Raw genomic sequence first — 16,619 nt, 5'->3', positions numbered from 1 at the left:
TTATACTTTAATATTAATAATGATAATAGTTATCTTCAAAGCATTTTTGTATGTTATCCTCTAATCTTCATCTAAGTCCCAGATGAGAAAACTAAGCTACAGAAATAGAGCTAGAAAGTACAAGGTTTAAGGATAGCAACCCAATTCTCCAACACCAATCTGACTCCAGATTCAAAATGCATGATAACACAGTTGGTTGTTAAAAAAAAAAGATATAGCTGAAAGGATTATATAACCCAACCAGCAACTGATTCAAATGAAACTATCCCTGCCTACTCACTTGTTAGGAAAGTGTAACTCACAGAGTGGTGTACTTTGTGATATTTGACTATTTGTTTAACTTAAATACATTTACTCATTTTTACCTACCTATAAACTCAAGGGATAATCTATCCTCCTGCCCCTTATTAATGTAATTACCATAGATGTGAGGAAGTAAAGACTATCCAGTGCAGTGGAGGAACAGAATGTATTTATGACTTCAGCCTACTGGAATTTGAAGTTGGGAGTTGTATTTTCTGCTCAGACTCTTGGATCCTGTTTCTAGTTTCTGGCATGTGCTGAGTCTGACTCACTCACCTCTCTCTAATCCCTTTGTTATTATTAGGATAGTAAAGCCCCTAGTGGCTTCCATGGAGGAGATGGCCACCTTTCACACTGATGCCTATCTGCAGCATCTCCAGAAAGTCAGCCAAGAAGGCGATGATGATCATCCAGACTCCATAGAATATGGGCTAGGTAAAGTAATTACCAGGCAGTGATGGGAGATGGACAGCCTCCATCTGTAGATTATTGTACTAACTTTTTTATAATTTACATAATGATTTTTAATACTTTTTATTTAAGAAATAATATTAACTGTCAATCTTAATTGCTTGGCTTAGCCACATATAACTCACTAAACAAGCAAACCATATGAGTTGAGTAAAACTGAATGATGGGTCAGGTAGAAGAAATATCTTTCCATTGCTTAGGCCCTAATGGCAGGACTCAAATCTGGTGTGGCTGTATATATGCAGATTTAGCTGTCCTGTGACCTTGTGATTTGAGTACAGATTTATATTCTGGCTAAGTTTTTAATCTTATCCTTGATTAAACAATGGCATTTTAATCTGAAAGTGACCAATAGGATAGTCTAGAGCAGTGGTTCTCAACCTGTGGATCACGACCGACAGGAACTGTATTAAAGGGCTGTGGCATTAGAAAGGCTGAGAACAACTGGACTAGAGAAAGAGCATGATTTAGTAGAAGGACATTAGAGTAGAGATCAAGGGACCTGAGTCCCAGGCCTGGCCCTGTGTGACCACTGATGAGACATATCACCTCTCTGGTTTGGTTTCTCCATTGGGAGGATAGGACTAGTTCATTGTGAAGGTATAGCCCTTCTAACTTTAACCTTTTAAAAAATTATTTTTCCAAATTAGAGGTGTTAATGTTTTGGTTGGAGCTGATGTCAGCACAGTGACTTTTTAGTAGGGCATACTATTGTCACATCTCTACCTATTGCTCCTCTTTTTCCAGTTAATCATTTAACAAGCTTTTCCAATTTTTGCCTTAAGGTTATGACTGCCCAGCCACTGAAGGAATATTTGACTATGCTGCAGCTGTAGGAGGGGCTACAATCACAGCTGCCCAATGCCTGATCGACGGAATGTGCAAAGTAGCAATTAACTGGTCTGGAGGGTGGCATCATGCAAAGAAGTAAGAAAATGACCTTTTGCTTTCTGATTCTTTCTTTGAGTCAATTTCTCAATTATGTAAGCTACTATGCTTATTGTCTTGACATTTACTAAGAGATATATGTGCATATGTCATTTTATAAAGCAGTGGTTCACAACCTGTGGGTCACAACCCACAGGAACTGTATTAAAGGGCTGTGGCATTAGGAAGTTTGAGAACCACTGTTATAAAGCATTCTGAAGTGATGCAAGTGAAATAGAAGAAGATGACTTAATATTGCAGATAGCACACTACCTGAGCTGTACAACTAGTTTTCCTACTAACTTGACTGATTTGAACAGATTAACCTTCTCTAGGCCTCAGTTTTTTTATCAGTAAAATGGGCAGGGCAAAGAATGTAAGAAGACCATTTATTAATTCCTTTTCAACTTTCTGGAAATTTCTCTGTCTTCAAGGGAATTATATATTCTAGAAGCACTAACAAAATTATAATAATTAGAAAACAACACCATACAATGTCTATAATTTAAAAAGATGGATAATAACAGTACTGGGATCTTATGAGAAATTCTCATACATTGTTAGTGGGAATGGAAAATGGTATAGCACTATGGAAAACAGTTTGGCAGTCTTAAACATAGACCCAGCAATTCTATTCTCTAACACATGCCCCAAAGAATTGAAAACAGGTGTTTAAACAAAAACTTGTACATAAATGTTCTTAGCAGCATTACTTCCAATAGGAAAAACATGAAAATAGCCCAAATGTCTAACATCTGATGAATGGATAAATAAAATGTTGTATATCCATATAATGGAATCTTACTCTGCCATAAAAAGAATAATACCACAACATAAATTAACTTTGAAAACATTATGCTAAGTGAAACAAATCAGATACAAAAGAGTAAAAATAAAAAGAAAGTACCAGTTATAGTACCAATGGAATATATGTATGATCTGAAAAGACTTAGTTGTAGGGAAAAATTTATCATGGAAGTCTTGGGAGAAATGAATTTTAGAGCTAGTTCTTGAAAGAAGTGGCAAACTGATTTTTGAATAGGTTGAGAATAGATTTAAAACCAAAAGTTAAAGAATTAAGAAGGGGGTTTATACTGATATCACTAAGAAAAGTGACAACCTGGAGTTAGATATCTCTCCAAAGAGAAGATGCTATGAAAGGGTCTTGGGTGCTACTTCAGGTTAGAAGAAAAGTCCTTTTGGAGTTTTGTGTTAACATGTCAAATAGCAATAGTATCTGATAAGGACGGCTGGGCCTTCTTCAGCATTTGGCATCTTGTTTGATATGTCTTTGTACTGAATACATAGAGGGGAGAAGGATTTTTAAAACTCTGAATTTATCAACATACTGAGTGAAATGAAGCCACTGTGGTAGTAGCTACTAATGTGTTGTTCACAAATCAATTGTTCATGCAATCAACCATGGACTTGATACCTTAGATGCTCTTGAGTCAAGAGAAAACAGTACTTTGTTTTTCAGAATAAAACCCCACATAATTTCAGCACATGCAGGTTAAGATAACATGGAATTGGCCAAGGAAGTCCTTGAAAAAAATTTACTACTAGAATTTACTACTTTGGCAATAGAGCAAAGGGAACCAATGTTTAAGTAATGAATTTTACATTGTTGTAGAAACATAGAAAAACAGCCTGCCTCCTGTTAGCTTTTGCTTTATTTTTTTAAGTACAAAATAAAAACAGTGAAAAGAAATAATAAAGACAGTAATCACTAGGAGAAAAAAATGAGCGACCCACTCTCCTTCAAGCCACAGAATAAAAAGAGAAAACCAAGCTTTCTGAATCAAGGACTTTTATGTCCTTTTGGGCTTTGCAACTTGGAAAAAGAAAGTAATGTGGCGTCATAGAAAATACTTGCTTCTGTGAGTCAGATCTAGTTTCTTATGTATTTAAATTCACTGCAGAAGACCTGGTAGGGCCTGGGGTCCATTTCCAATGGAGTACTCACATACCTGCCATTTCTTATCAGTGTTTTGCTGCCAAAGGAAGCACGCTGTGACCTGAGCCAATCATGGCCACTTCAGGGCTGCTTGAAAGGTGCAGACATACGCACACATCATTATTTTAACTGTTCTGCTTTTGTTTTTCAGCCTCCCAATTACCTGGGACTACAGGTGCCCGCCACAATGCCTGGCTATTTTTTTAGAGATGGGCTCTCACTCTTGTTCAGGCTGGTCTCAAACTCCCAAACTCAAGCAATCCACCCACCTGAGCCTCCCAGAATGCTAGAATTACAGGCGTGAGCCACCATGCCCAGCCTTTTTTTTTTTTAATTAAGTCATTTGTACATAGATCACAAATGCATTTATTCCATTATGGGATTCAATGTGTTGATTATTTTTACAAATTGGAGTGCTTACATCCTACTAATCAACATAGCCTTCACCTCATTTACCCAATTACAGCATTAAGACATTTGTGTTCTACACCTGATAGATCCAACTTGTACTTGCAATATGCTCCATAGGTGTGGTCCCCCTACTAACCCTCCCTCTATCGACCCACCCGCCTCTCTTCACCTCTCTCTCCCCTTCCTTCCTTCATCCTAGACTATAGTGTGTTTCATTTTTCGTATGCAAGTGTGAGTAAATTGGTTTCACAGTAGTACTGAGTACATCAGATATATTTTTTCCATTCCTGAGATACTTTACTAAGAAGAATATTTTCCAACTCCATCCATGTAAACATAAAAGAGGTAATGTCTTCATTTTTTTAATGCTACATAGTATTCCATGGTATACATATACCACAATTTATTAATCCATTCATGGGTCAATGGGCACTTGGGATTCTTCCATGACTTGGCAATTATGAATTAAGCTGCAGTGAACATTCTGGTGAAAATATCTTTATTGCCAAATGATTTTTGGTCCTTTGGATATACACCTAGAAGAGGAATTACAGGATCAAATGGCAGGTCTACATTTAGATCCCTGAGTGTTCTCCAAACTTCCTTCCAAAGGGGATGTACTAGCTTGCATTCCCACCAACAGTGCAGAAGTGTTCCCTTTTCTCCACATCCACGCCAACATCTGTAGTTTTGGGATTTTGTGATGTGGGCTACTCTTACTTGAGTTAGATGGTATCTCAGAATAGTTTTGGTTTGCATTTCTCTGATGATTAATGATGATGAGCATTTTTTCATGTGTCTACAGACCATGCACCTATCTTCTTCAGAGAAGCTTCTATTCATGTCTCTTGCCCACAATGAAATGGGATCACTTGGATTTTTTTGGGGGGGGGGTTGTTGTTGTTTGTTTTGTTTTTAGTAATAAGTTTGCATTCTCTATGGATTCTGGTTATTAGGCCTTTGTCGGAAATATATCTTCCAAAAATCCTCTCTCATCCTGAGGGCTGTCTATTTGCTTTACTTGGTGTGTTCTTGGCAGTGAAGAAGCTTTTTAATTTGATCAGATCCCAGTAATGTATTTTTCATGTTGCTTTAATTGCCCGGGGTGTCCTCCTCATAAAGTATTCTCCCAGGCCAATTGTTTCAAGAGTTTCCCCTGCACTCTCTCTAAGAATTTTTATTGTTTCATGTCTTTAGTCTAAGTCCTTTAACCAGTGAGAGTCAATTTTTGTTAAAGGAGGAAGGTGTGGTTCCAGTTTCAGTTATCTACAGGTTGCCAGCCAATTCACCCAGCACCATTTGTTGAATAGGGAATCTTTCCCACAATTTATATTTTTAATAGGTTTATCAAAAATCAAATGACGATAAGTGTCTGGGTTCACCTCTTGGTCTTCAATTCTGTTCCATATATCTACCTCTCTATTTTTGTGCCAGGACCATGCTATTTTGATCACTATCAATTTATAGTATAGTCTGAAGTCTGGAAGCATGATTCCTTCCTATCTGTTTTTATTTCTGAGTAATGTCTTGGCTATTTGAGGTTTTTTCTGTTTCCATATAAAACGAAGTACTAATTTTTCCAGGTCTTTAAAGGAAGGTGACAGAGGTGCTTTAATAGGGATCACATTAAATCTATATATTGCTTTAGGTAGTATAGACATTTTAACAATGTTGATTCTTCCTAGCCATGAACATGGTATATTTTTCCATTTGTTAACATCTTTCAGCTTCCATGTCTCTGAGACATTCTTCCTCTCCTTCTGGGATACATATCACTCATAAGTTTGAATGCTTCATGAAGTCTCATAATTCTGTCAGTGAACTTTCTGCTCTTTTTCTTTCTTTAACTACCTCACTTAGCTCAACAGCTTCATCTAGCCCTACTAGAGGATATCATAAATAAAAATTTCCCAAATATCACCAAAGATTCTAACACACTCCTTTCAGAGGGATATCAGACCCTAGGTCACCTTCAGCTCTGAGATTGTTTCTTTTGCATGGTCTAGTCTTTTATTGATAGTTTCTACTGCATCTTTAAGTTCCCTGATTGACTACTTCAATTCCTTAAGCCCCACTGTATCTTTTCTGTATTCTTCATATTGTTTATCTCTTATTTGATTCTGTTTTTGGATTTCCTTTTGGTTATTTTCCACTTTCTCAGCAATTTACTTCATTATTTTTACCATCCATATTTTAAATTCTCTTTCTGTCATGTCTAACATTTCTTCATAGGTTGAATCCTCTGCAGTAGTTACCTTGTGATCCCTTCAGGAGGTTGCTCTGGTCTGGGTTTTCATGTTTCCATGATTTTTCTGCTGTTTCTTCCTCATGAGTGTTTTCTTTTTGTCTCTTTCCTTTCCCTATGTTTTCCTTTCATTTTCTCCTGCTCCTTAAGTTACCATGCCTTGACCTAAGGTGTTGAAGTGTCCTTTTGGTAAAGGGCTAAAAGGAAGAGAAGAGTGAAAGCAAGAAGGGATAAAAGGTAAAAGAGAGAGAGAAAGAAAGGAGAGGGTGAGTAAAAGGGAAGATTGACAAAAAGAAGAAAGGAACAGAAAGAAAGAGACAGAAGTAATAGTAGTGTACAGTAGGGTACTTTGACCCATACCTACAAATCCCAATTTCTGGGGGTGCTGGGTTGGGTAGGTCCATTGATGTCTACAGCTCTTTGCCAGCCTGAGCAGACACAAGGTCCCACCTCCACCAGATATTTTTTAAAGAAGAAAACATATCTTTCTGAATATTAAGTGCACAACAAGTGATCTTCTAGGGTATGAGATACTAATCACAACACTGATACAGCTCTATAAGGTGGAGACTGGAAGGCTCTGCTAATTTCCTTGCCCTCAAACCCTGCAGGGTTGGGAGCCTAAAGCTCTCCTAAGCCCACTTAATAGATACACCTCCACTTTTCTAAATCATGTCCCTTGGCTGTGCTGTGGCTTTCCCAAGAAAGCATGTTTCACTTGAATCTCTTCAGAACTGGCTACCTTCTTATCAGGCTTATCAGAACTGGCCTCACACTAGGACTCTGCAAGGCATCTTTCCCATAATGGTTCCCCAGCCTACAGCTGAACAATGATAGCACCGCTCTGCCCAGGCAGCTCAGGCCCAGCCTCTGGGCATTGTTCAAAGTCACTTCCTTGCTCACCCAAGCTCTCCCAAGGTAACTCCACCGAGTGCCCAAGTCCAAAAAAATAAAAAATAAACTGGGCAGCACCTGTGTCTCAGTGGGTAGGGTGCTGGCCCCATATATGGAGGGTGATGGGTTCAAACCCGCCCTGGCCAAACTGCAACAAAAAAATAGCTGGGCATTCTGGTGAGTGCCTGTAGTCCCAGCTACTCGGGAGGCTGAGGCAAGAGAATCACCTAAGCCCAGGAGTTGGAGGTTGCTGTGAGCTGTGATACCACGGCACTACACCAAGGGCAATAAAGTGAGACTCTGTCTCTAAAAAAAAATGAATAAATAAAAAATACATAAAATAAAATAAACCCACAGGGAAGACTTTCCCTGTCTACAAATGCTCACTACCACAGCCACCATGGCCAGCTGGCTTCTGCCCAAATGCATATACTTGCTGCTTTTCCACCACTTTTGTCTTCCTTTTGGGGTCCTAACGTCTCCCGCTATGTCCCTGTTCCCCCAAAGGGATGTTTCAGGCAAACCCTGTAAGCCAGAGGTATCTGGAGTCTTCTCTCCCCAACCTCAACACACCCAGCTACAATGAAGCTGTCTCTAGTCCTCCATCTTGCTCCATAGAGCAGTAATTTTCAACTGGTGTGCCACATGCTGTGAGAGGATCTTAGGTATGCTGTGAAAATTTTCAAAAATCATCAAGTAAGGCCAAGTATGGTGGCTCACACCTGTAATCCTAGCACTCTTAGAGGCTGAGGCAGGTGGATCCCTTGAGCTCAGGAGTTTGAGACTAGCCTGAGCAAGCACAAGACCCTATTTCTACTAGAAATAGAAAACCTAGCCAGCGTTGTGGCTGGTACCCAAAGTCCTAGCTACTTGGGAAGCTGATGAGTCAAGAGGATCACTTGAGCTCAAGAATTTGCTGTGAGCTGTGACACCATAGCACTCTACCCAATTATTAGTATGTTCTTTTTTTAAAACTTTTTTTTTTTGATCAACATAACTTAAGTGTGCCATGGAAGTTCAACTGTAGGTTCAAGTGTGTCATGAGATAAGAAAAGGTTGAAAAACTCTGCTCTAGAGATTGCCCCAATTCAGGTCTGAAACTCAGGGTGCTTTTTGCACCTCTAGAACCTCTTTGCAGATGGACTATAAGCTTTTAGTCCACAAACTTATATCCAGCCATCATTTACCTATTATAGTCACATGTTTGTATAAACCTCCCCATCTCCAAATATATGCATCAATTCATACAGGCCATTTATTCATTGAATAAGCATTGATTAAGCACCTATTACATGTTAAACATGTTTGTCATCACTAATAAACAGAGATATAGAAATTGAAACAGAAATATAGAAATTATTTTTCCCCCACTAAGTTTGGGATGAAAAAAATCTTTATTTCAAAATATACAGCTGTGCTTTCCACACTACCCAGAGCAGGGTCCATACAGCATTATTCTGGACTCCTATCATAACTTAAAGGGAAACTTTCACAATGTCGGAAGCCCTTGATATCCTAAAAATGAAGGAAGGCGAAGTCGTCAAAGTTCTGGTGGCAATAACCTACTTAGGTGGCACCAACCCAAATGTAACAGTACATCTACAAAAGGAGAAGTGATGTCATCTACATCATAAATCTGAAGAGGACCAGGGAAAATCTTCTATTGGGAGCTGATACCATTTTTGCCATTGAAAACACTGTTGATGTCAGTGTCATGTACTCCAGGAATACTGGCCAGCAATCTGTGCTGATGTTTGCTACTACCACTGGAGCTACTCATTTGGCTGGCCACTTCACTCCCAGAACCTTCACTAACAAATCCAGGCAGTATTCCGGAGCTGAGTCTTCTATTGGTTACTGATCCCAGGGCTGACCACCAGCCTCTCAGAGAGGGGTCTTATGTTAACCTACCTACCATTGCTCTGTATAACACAGATTCGCCTCTGCATTATGTGGATGTCTCCATCCCATACAATGAAAGAGCTCACTCAGTGGCTCTGATGTGAATGCTGGCCCAGGAAGTTCTCCACATGCATGGCACCATCTCCCATGAACACCCATGGGAGGTCATGTCTGATCTCTACTTCTATAGAGATCCTGAAGAGTTTTAAAAAGAAGAGCAGGCTGCTGCTGAGAAAGCTGTGACCAAGGAGGAATTTCATGGTGAATGGACTTTTCCAGCTCCTGGAGCTGCTGCTACTCAACCTGACGTTGCATACTGGTCTTAATGCTACAGGTACCCCCTGTGCCTATTCAGCAGTTCCCCACTGAAGACAGGCCCTCTGCCTGCCTCAGAAACTGGTCTGCAGCTCCTACCTTCTCATGCCACTGAATGATTAGGAACAACCTCTGAGTACTCTTAAGGTGATCTTCCACAACCTCTTGAACAAGATGGAAATAAGTTTGACATAAAATTAACATCAGTTTAGAAAATACCCAGCTACTAGTAGGGTTGCAATAAAATTGGCAAAACCCTTTTTGAAAACTCTGGAAGTAAGTGTTAAGAGCAGAAAAAATTGTTCATACCAGCTGGGTGCAGTGGCCCATGTCTATAATCCTAGCACTTTGGGAGGCTGAGGGGAGTGGATTGCTTGAGTTCATGAGTCTGAGACCAATCTTTGCAAAAGCAAGACCCCATCTCTACTAAACATAGAAAAACACAAGAAGATCTCTTGAGCCTGAGTTGGAGGGTACTGTGAGCTATGATGCCATGGCACTCTACCCAGCCTGACAGTTTGAGACTCTGTCTCAAAGAAAAAAAAAATGTTTATACCTATTGACCCAGTAACAATATTCTTGGCAATCTATTTTAAGAAAATAAACCAATCCTGCCCCCAAGAAATGTATATCTTATGAGTAAGACAGCAAATAATTGCATTTGAAAGCTGAAGAGTGATTTTCAAATAAAATTCTGCTAAAGAAGAGTAATGAAGGACTGATGCTATTAGATATTAAGCATACAAAACTTTAATAATGAAAACACTGGTACCATAGGTATAAGATGAGACTATAGGTAATATTACAGTATGCCTTCCTGCAGCGACCAGATTTTAATCTATTATAAAGGATTATACTGGTGAGTGGAAGTGGAAAGGACTATTCAGTAAGTGATATTATGGCAGCTTACGGCATTTATACCCTCATCTCTTATAATAAATTAAAACAGGTGACAGCTGAATTGAAGAGTTAAATATATAAAAGCAAATTTAAAAACTAGAATAAATGAATATTTATCAAGCTTCTAAAAGGGAATAATTTTCTAAACTTAGGGAGTAATAGAAGAAGATTGCAAAGAAAAGAACAAATCTGGGCTCAGTGCCTGTAGCTCAGCAGCTAGGGCGCCAGCCACATACACCAGAGCTGGCAGGTTCAAAACCAGCCCAGGCCTGCCGAACAACAATGACAACTACAACCAAAAAATAGCTGGGCGTTGTGGCAGGTGCCTGTAGTCCCAGCTACTTGGGAGGCTGAGGCAAGAAAATTTCTTCGAGCCCAGGAGTTTGAGTTTGCTGTGAGCTGTGACGCCACAGCACTCTACCAAGGGTGACAAAGTGAGACTCTATCTAAAAAAAAAAAAAAAAAGATCAAATCTGACTGCATAAAATTTTAAAACCAAAACAACACTTGAAAATTTGGGCCATTTTAAAAATAAAATCTGAACCCAGACTGAAAAATCCTATGTGACATAAATATGACAAAATGTGACAGGTTTGTATGATCAAAGGCATTCCTACAGTATACTGTATGAGAAGAAATATAGACAAAGAGCATAAGTAGACAATTTACAAAGGAGTTTAAGTAAAATGGGGAAATGTTCATCACTACTAATCAAAGTGGTGCAAATTAAACAAATAGGTAAGCCTATATTTAATAGAATTGAAGTAGTACTCAGTTTGCTAGTAAGTGTGATTTGGTTCAACCCTTTAAGAATGCATTTTGGTAGTCAACATGTATTAATGCCTTTTGATCTAGTAATCTTACGGGAATTTTTCCTAAGAAAATAATTCAAAATATGAAAAAAAAATTTCATAAAGGTATTTATCAGTATTATTTATAAAATAAAAAATTGAAATATGAATAGCGATAAGAATGGTTAATCTACAGCATAAAATATGATGTATTGTTTTACATTATGATTATGAAGATTACAAGGCATTTCAGAACAATACTTGACATAGTCAATAAATAAGCAAGCCTTAAAACCATATGCACATTGCACTCATGACTTTGTAAATAAAACACACCCATAAGGAAAAAAAGACCAGTGGGAATGATAATAGTGGTTATCTTAGGGTGGCAGAATATTGATAGTTCTTTAAAAATGCTTTTTCCCTAGTTTATAAAGTTTCTGTAATGAAATTGTATTTCTTTGCAGCTGAAATTGTACCAAAGTAAAAAGAGGTTAAAAAATAGTTACAGCAAATGAAACAAAGTATTAAAATATTTATCTATTCTAATTGAATTTTGAAACACTCGTATGCAGATAAAAGGACAAAAGATACAAATAGATAATTCACAAAAGAGGAATCAAATAGTAAACAAGCATGAAAAATGGTTAGCATCACTAACAACTACAGAAATTGAAATATTATACAATTGAGCCTTAAACAAGATGGATTTGGACTATGAAAGTCCACTGTAAGTGTATTTTATGGTTGTTTTATTTGTTTGTTTTTTGAGACAGAGTCTCAAGCTGTCACCCTGGGTAGTGCCATGGCATCATAGTTCACAGCATCCTCCAACTCTTGGGCTGAAGCAATCCTCTTGCCTCAGTTTTTCTATTTTTAGTAGAGATGGGGTCTCGCTTTTGCTCAGGCTGGTCTCAAACTTGTGAGCTCAAGCAATCCACCTGCCTCAGCCTCCCAGAGTGAGGATACAATAGGTACTTGATGGGTTCCATAACCAAATACAGATGGAAAATACAGTATTCTCTGTGTGCAAAACCCTCATATAATGAGGATACTGAGGAAACAAAGAGGTATAAAGGAGGTTCTTATTATTTGAGGGCGGTTGGTACCAGACAAAAGGCCATGTAGTGAATTCACTTAAAAAGGGGGCCAAGATTTTACATTACAGTAAATAGTAGAAGGGTCAGGGTTCAATTAAGATGCTAGCTTTAATAACAAAAAATTACTTAAATTCCTTTATTTTATCTCATTTAATAAAATTAAGTGCTAGGTATAACTATGCACTAATTCTTACAACAAACAAAAGAATGTATCAAAGATTGATGGTTTTTGTTTGAGGCCTAGTTTTTCAAACAAAGATCCATGATATTTCAAGAAAGTACTTTTCACTTCCTGCAAGACTTTTGTGACATGATCATTAAGAGGGTTGCTTTTTCCAAAATATTCAAGGGCTTCCTCGGTTTTCCAAGGGGTTTCTTCTTAATCACTTGGTATTCAAATTATTCTCTCTCAAACCAATTTTTAAATCATTATCTGTACTTTTTTTTCTCCTCTTCAATTGTGAGCTGGTCTACGAGGTCATTGTTGTCAGTTCTATGTGCTAACCTGGTGATATCCTACATCTTTTTATAAAATTTATAATTTTGTGACAATTTGCATTGAATTGCTAACTGATATATTTGACAATCTCTGAGAAACAAAAGGGTTAAATGGATGGAGTTAGATGCTGTTGTTTAAAGGAGTGAGTTGTTTGAGCAGGGACTGATATAAGTAGTTGATTTATCAGCATACACTTTCATATTGCAATAGCTTTTGTATCCTTAGGAAATCTCAAAACCTTAGTCCTGGGGCTAAAAAGTTCTCAGTAATGAGAATTACCTGTATTTCTCATTACTGAGAAATAGCAAAGGTCTAGTACAGTGTTTTTCAGAGAGCTACACCTCATTAGTGGAATGTTTTATCAATTTAGTAGGTGTCAACCAACATTTTTTCCTGTCAAAGTGGATTTCGTGAAACTGTAATAGGGTGTTTGTGTGTGTGTGTATTTGTGTATAATAGGTTGCAATGTACAATGTCAAGCCATTGTAGGATGGAATAACTACAAAGTGTGACCTAAATGTAAATCCAGGCTTTGTGACTTACTAGATGTGTGTGTAACCTCAGAGTTATTCCAGGAACAGCACATGCAGAGCCACAGAGTTGTGAAAGTTAGGGGCATCTATCATTAAAGCTGGAACCACAAGCTCCTATAGAAAGATCCAATAGGCAAATGGCCAGAAAAAAGGTTAGAGAGGTGTGACGGGTCCTCACAAGCCAAGCTAAATGGCTTAGACTTGGTTTTTTAGGTCATTGGTTCTTAACCTTTGTTGGTCTTGGACGCTTCCCCAAATCTAATGAAAACTATTTACACTGTCCTGAGTAAAGGTACATACACATTTTTTCCTTATAATTTCAGAAAATATAAGAATCTCCTGAAGCCCATGGGTATTGTATCCCAGGTTAAAAACCATGGACTTAAACAATGAGGAGTCACTGAAAGAAAATTCAGCCAGGAGGAAATAACATTGTCACATTTGTATTTTTTTATTTCAGATTAATATGAGGGTACATATGAGTAGATTACATAGTTTGCATTTGGAAGGTTAAAGTCTGAGTTGTGACTGTGTCCTTTATCCAGGAAAAATTGTACCACATACCCATGCATTGTACCCATTGGGTGGGAGCCCATCAACCCCCTTGTCTCCTCCCCACTACTTGAATCCATGTGAGTTTTTCTTTCATGTGAGCCTGTAGTTTTTAAACTACTAGTTTCAATTTAGTACTGACTATATGTGGTGATTGTCCTTCCTTTCCTGTGATATTTTGCTTAGGAGGATGTTCTTCAAGTCCATCCTGGTTGTTACAAAAGATGCAAACTCACCATCTTTTTTATGCCTGAGTAGTATTTCATGGTGTGTGTATATGTATGTGTGTATGCATATGTATATACATATATATCACAGTTTATTAATACATTCATGTGTTGAAGGGCACTAGGCTATTTCTACATCTTTGCAATTGTGAACTGAGGTGCTATAAACAATTGAGTGCAAATATTCTTATGATAAAATGACTTTTTTTTCTTTTGGGTAGATATCTAGTAATGGGATTATAGGGTCAAATGGTAGGTCTACTTTTGGTTCTTTGGGGAATCTCCATACTTCTTTCCACAGAAACTACATGAGTTTGCAGTCCCACCAGCAAAGCATGAATGTTTCCTTGTCTCTGCACCACACCACCCTCTGTTGCTTTGGGACCTTTTGATGTGGGCCAGTCTCACTGGAGTTAGGTGATATCACAAACTGATTTTGATTTACATTTCTCTGATGATTAGGGATGATGAGAATTTTTTCATGTGTTTGTTCACCATTCTTCTATCCTTATGAGAAAAGTTTTTGTTCATGTCTCTTGCCAAGTTATTAATAGGTTGTTTGTTCTTTTCTTGTTGATTTGCTTGAGTTCTATAGATTCTGGTAATTAGCCCTTTGTTAGACTCATAGCATGCAAATATCTTCTCTCATTCTTAAGGTTGTCTCTTTGCTTTGTTGATTGTGTCTTTAGCTGTGCAAAACCTTTTTAATTTGACCAGATCTCATCTGTTTATTTTTGTTGCTGTTACAGTTGCCAGTAGGGTCATCTTCATAAATTCTTTCTATAGGCCAATATCATAAAGAGTTTTTCCCACACTTTCTCCTAGAGTTTTTATCATTTCATGTCTTAGACTTAAATCTTTTATCCATCGTGAGTTAACATTTATAAATTGTGAGAGGTACAGTCTCTTACATGTGGCTAACCATTTCTCCCAGCACCATTTATTAAATAGAGATCCTTTGCCCCAGTAATTGCTTTTGTTTTCTTTGTCAAAGATCAAAGCTGATTTCATCTCTAGATTCTCTCTTCTGTTCCACAGATCTGTATCACTGTTTTTGTGGCAATACCATGCTTTTTTGATCACTACAGTCGTGTAGTATAACCTGAAGCCTGGTAAAGTGATACCTCCAGATTTATTCTCATTTTGTGGAATTGCATTGCCTTTTTGTGTTTTCCTGGTTCCACACAAAATGAAGAACTATTTTTTCATCACATTCAGTGTATGATGTTGGTATTTTTATGGGGATTGCATTCAATCTGTAAATTATGTGTATTTTTCGTATACACTTTTTAACAGTATTCATTCTTCCAAGCCATGAGCATGATATGTTCTTCCATCTGTTAACATTCTGTGTTCTTTTCTCAGCATTTCATCATTCTCTTGGTAGATATCCTTCACATCCTCTGTAAAGTATATTCCCAGATATTTCATTTTCTTTGATGTTACTGTTAAGTTATTGTATCTTTTATTTTTTAATTTTTATTAAACCATAACTATGTACATTAATGCATTTATGGGGTACAATGTACTGATTTTATGTATAATTTGGAATGCTTACATGTTTGCAAACTGGTTAATATAACCTTTATCTCACTTATTTGTTGTATTAAGACATTTATACTCTACTCTAATAGTTTTGACATGTACCTTTGCATTGTACACAATAGGTGAGGTCCCACCAAATACGTTTCCTCCTCCCAGCCTCCCTTCTCCCCTGCCCTGTCCCATCCTTTCCCTCCTTCATTCTGGACTATAACTGTGTTTTATCATTCATATGAAAGTGTGAGTGATTATATATTGGTTTTATAATAGTATTGAGTACATTGGATACTTTTTCTTCCATTCTTAACATACTTTACTAAGAAGAATATATTCCAACTCAATCCAGGTAAACATAAAAGATGTGAAGTCTCCATCTTTTTATAGCTGCATAGTACTCCATGGTATAAATATACCACAATTTGTTAATCCATTCATGGGTGAATGGTCACTTTGGCTGTTTCCATGCCTTGGCAATTATGAACTGGGCTGCAATACACATTCTGGTGCAAATGTCTTTGTTGTGAAATGATTATCATTTGGGTATATACCTAGTAGAGGAATTACAGGATCAAACGGTAGGTCTAATTTTAGTTCCTTGAGTATTCTCCAAACTTCTTTCCCAAAAGGATGTATTAGCTTGCATTGGCACCAGCAGTGTAGAAGTAAGTGTTCCCTTCTCTCCGCATCCATGTCAAGTTTTGGGATTTTGTGATGTGGGCTAATCTTACTGGAGTTAGATGATATCTTAAAGTGGTTTTGATTTACATTTCTCTGATGATTGAAGATGGTGAGCATTTTTTCATGTGTTTATAGGCCATGCACCTCTCTTCTTCAGAGAAGCTTCTGTTCAAGTCTCTTGTCCACAATGAAATGGGGTTATTTGTTATTTTCTATTTGTTAGTTTGAGTTCTCTGTGAATTCTAGTTATCAAACCCTTGTCAGGAACATAACCTGCAAATGTCTTCTCCCATTCTGAGGGCTGTCTGCTTGCTTTACTTACTTTGTTCTTGGCTGTGCAGAAGCTTTTTAGTTTGATCAGATCCCAGTAAT

General features: G+C 37.6%; 1 protein-coding gene across 3 annotated transcripts in view; it reads left to right on the top strand.

The window, feature by feature from the left end:
- The window catches only part of HDAC8 (histone deacetylase 8), a 315,525-nt gene that overhangs the window by 3,259 nt on the left and 295,647 nt on the right, over positions 1-16,619 (top strand). For all 3 annotated transcript variants that reach the window (XM_003803351.1, XM_023508952.1, XM_023508951.1), the window contains exons 3-4: positions 608-738; positions 1,560-1,701. In XM_003803351.1, coding sequence (XP_003803399.1) covers positions 608-738; positions 1,560-1,701 — 273 coding nt within the window. The remainder of the gene's footprint in view (positions 1-607; positions 739-1,559; positions 1,702-16,619) is intronic.

Source organism: Otolemur garnettii, unplaced genomic scaffold (assembly GCF_000181295.1).
Source record: "Otolemur garnettii isolate 467f Iridium unplaced genomic scaffold, OtoGar3 scaffold00295, whole genome shotgun sequence".
NCBI classification, from domain to species: Eukaryota; Metazoa; Chordata; class Mammalia; order Primates; family Galagidae; genus Otolemur; species Otolemur garnettii.
This window is presented reverse-complemented; position numbering and strand designations above follow the sequence as displayed.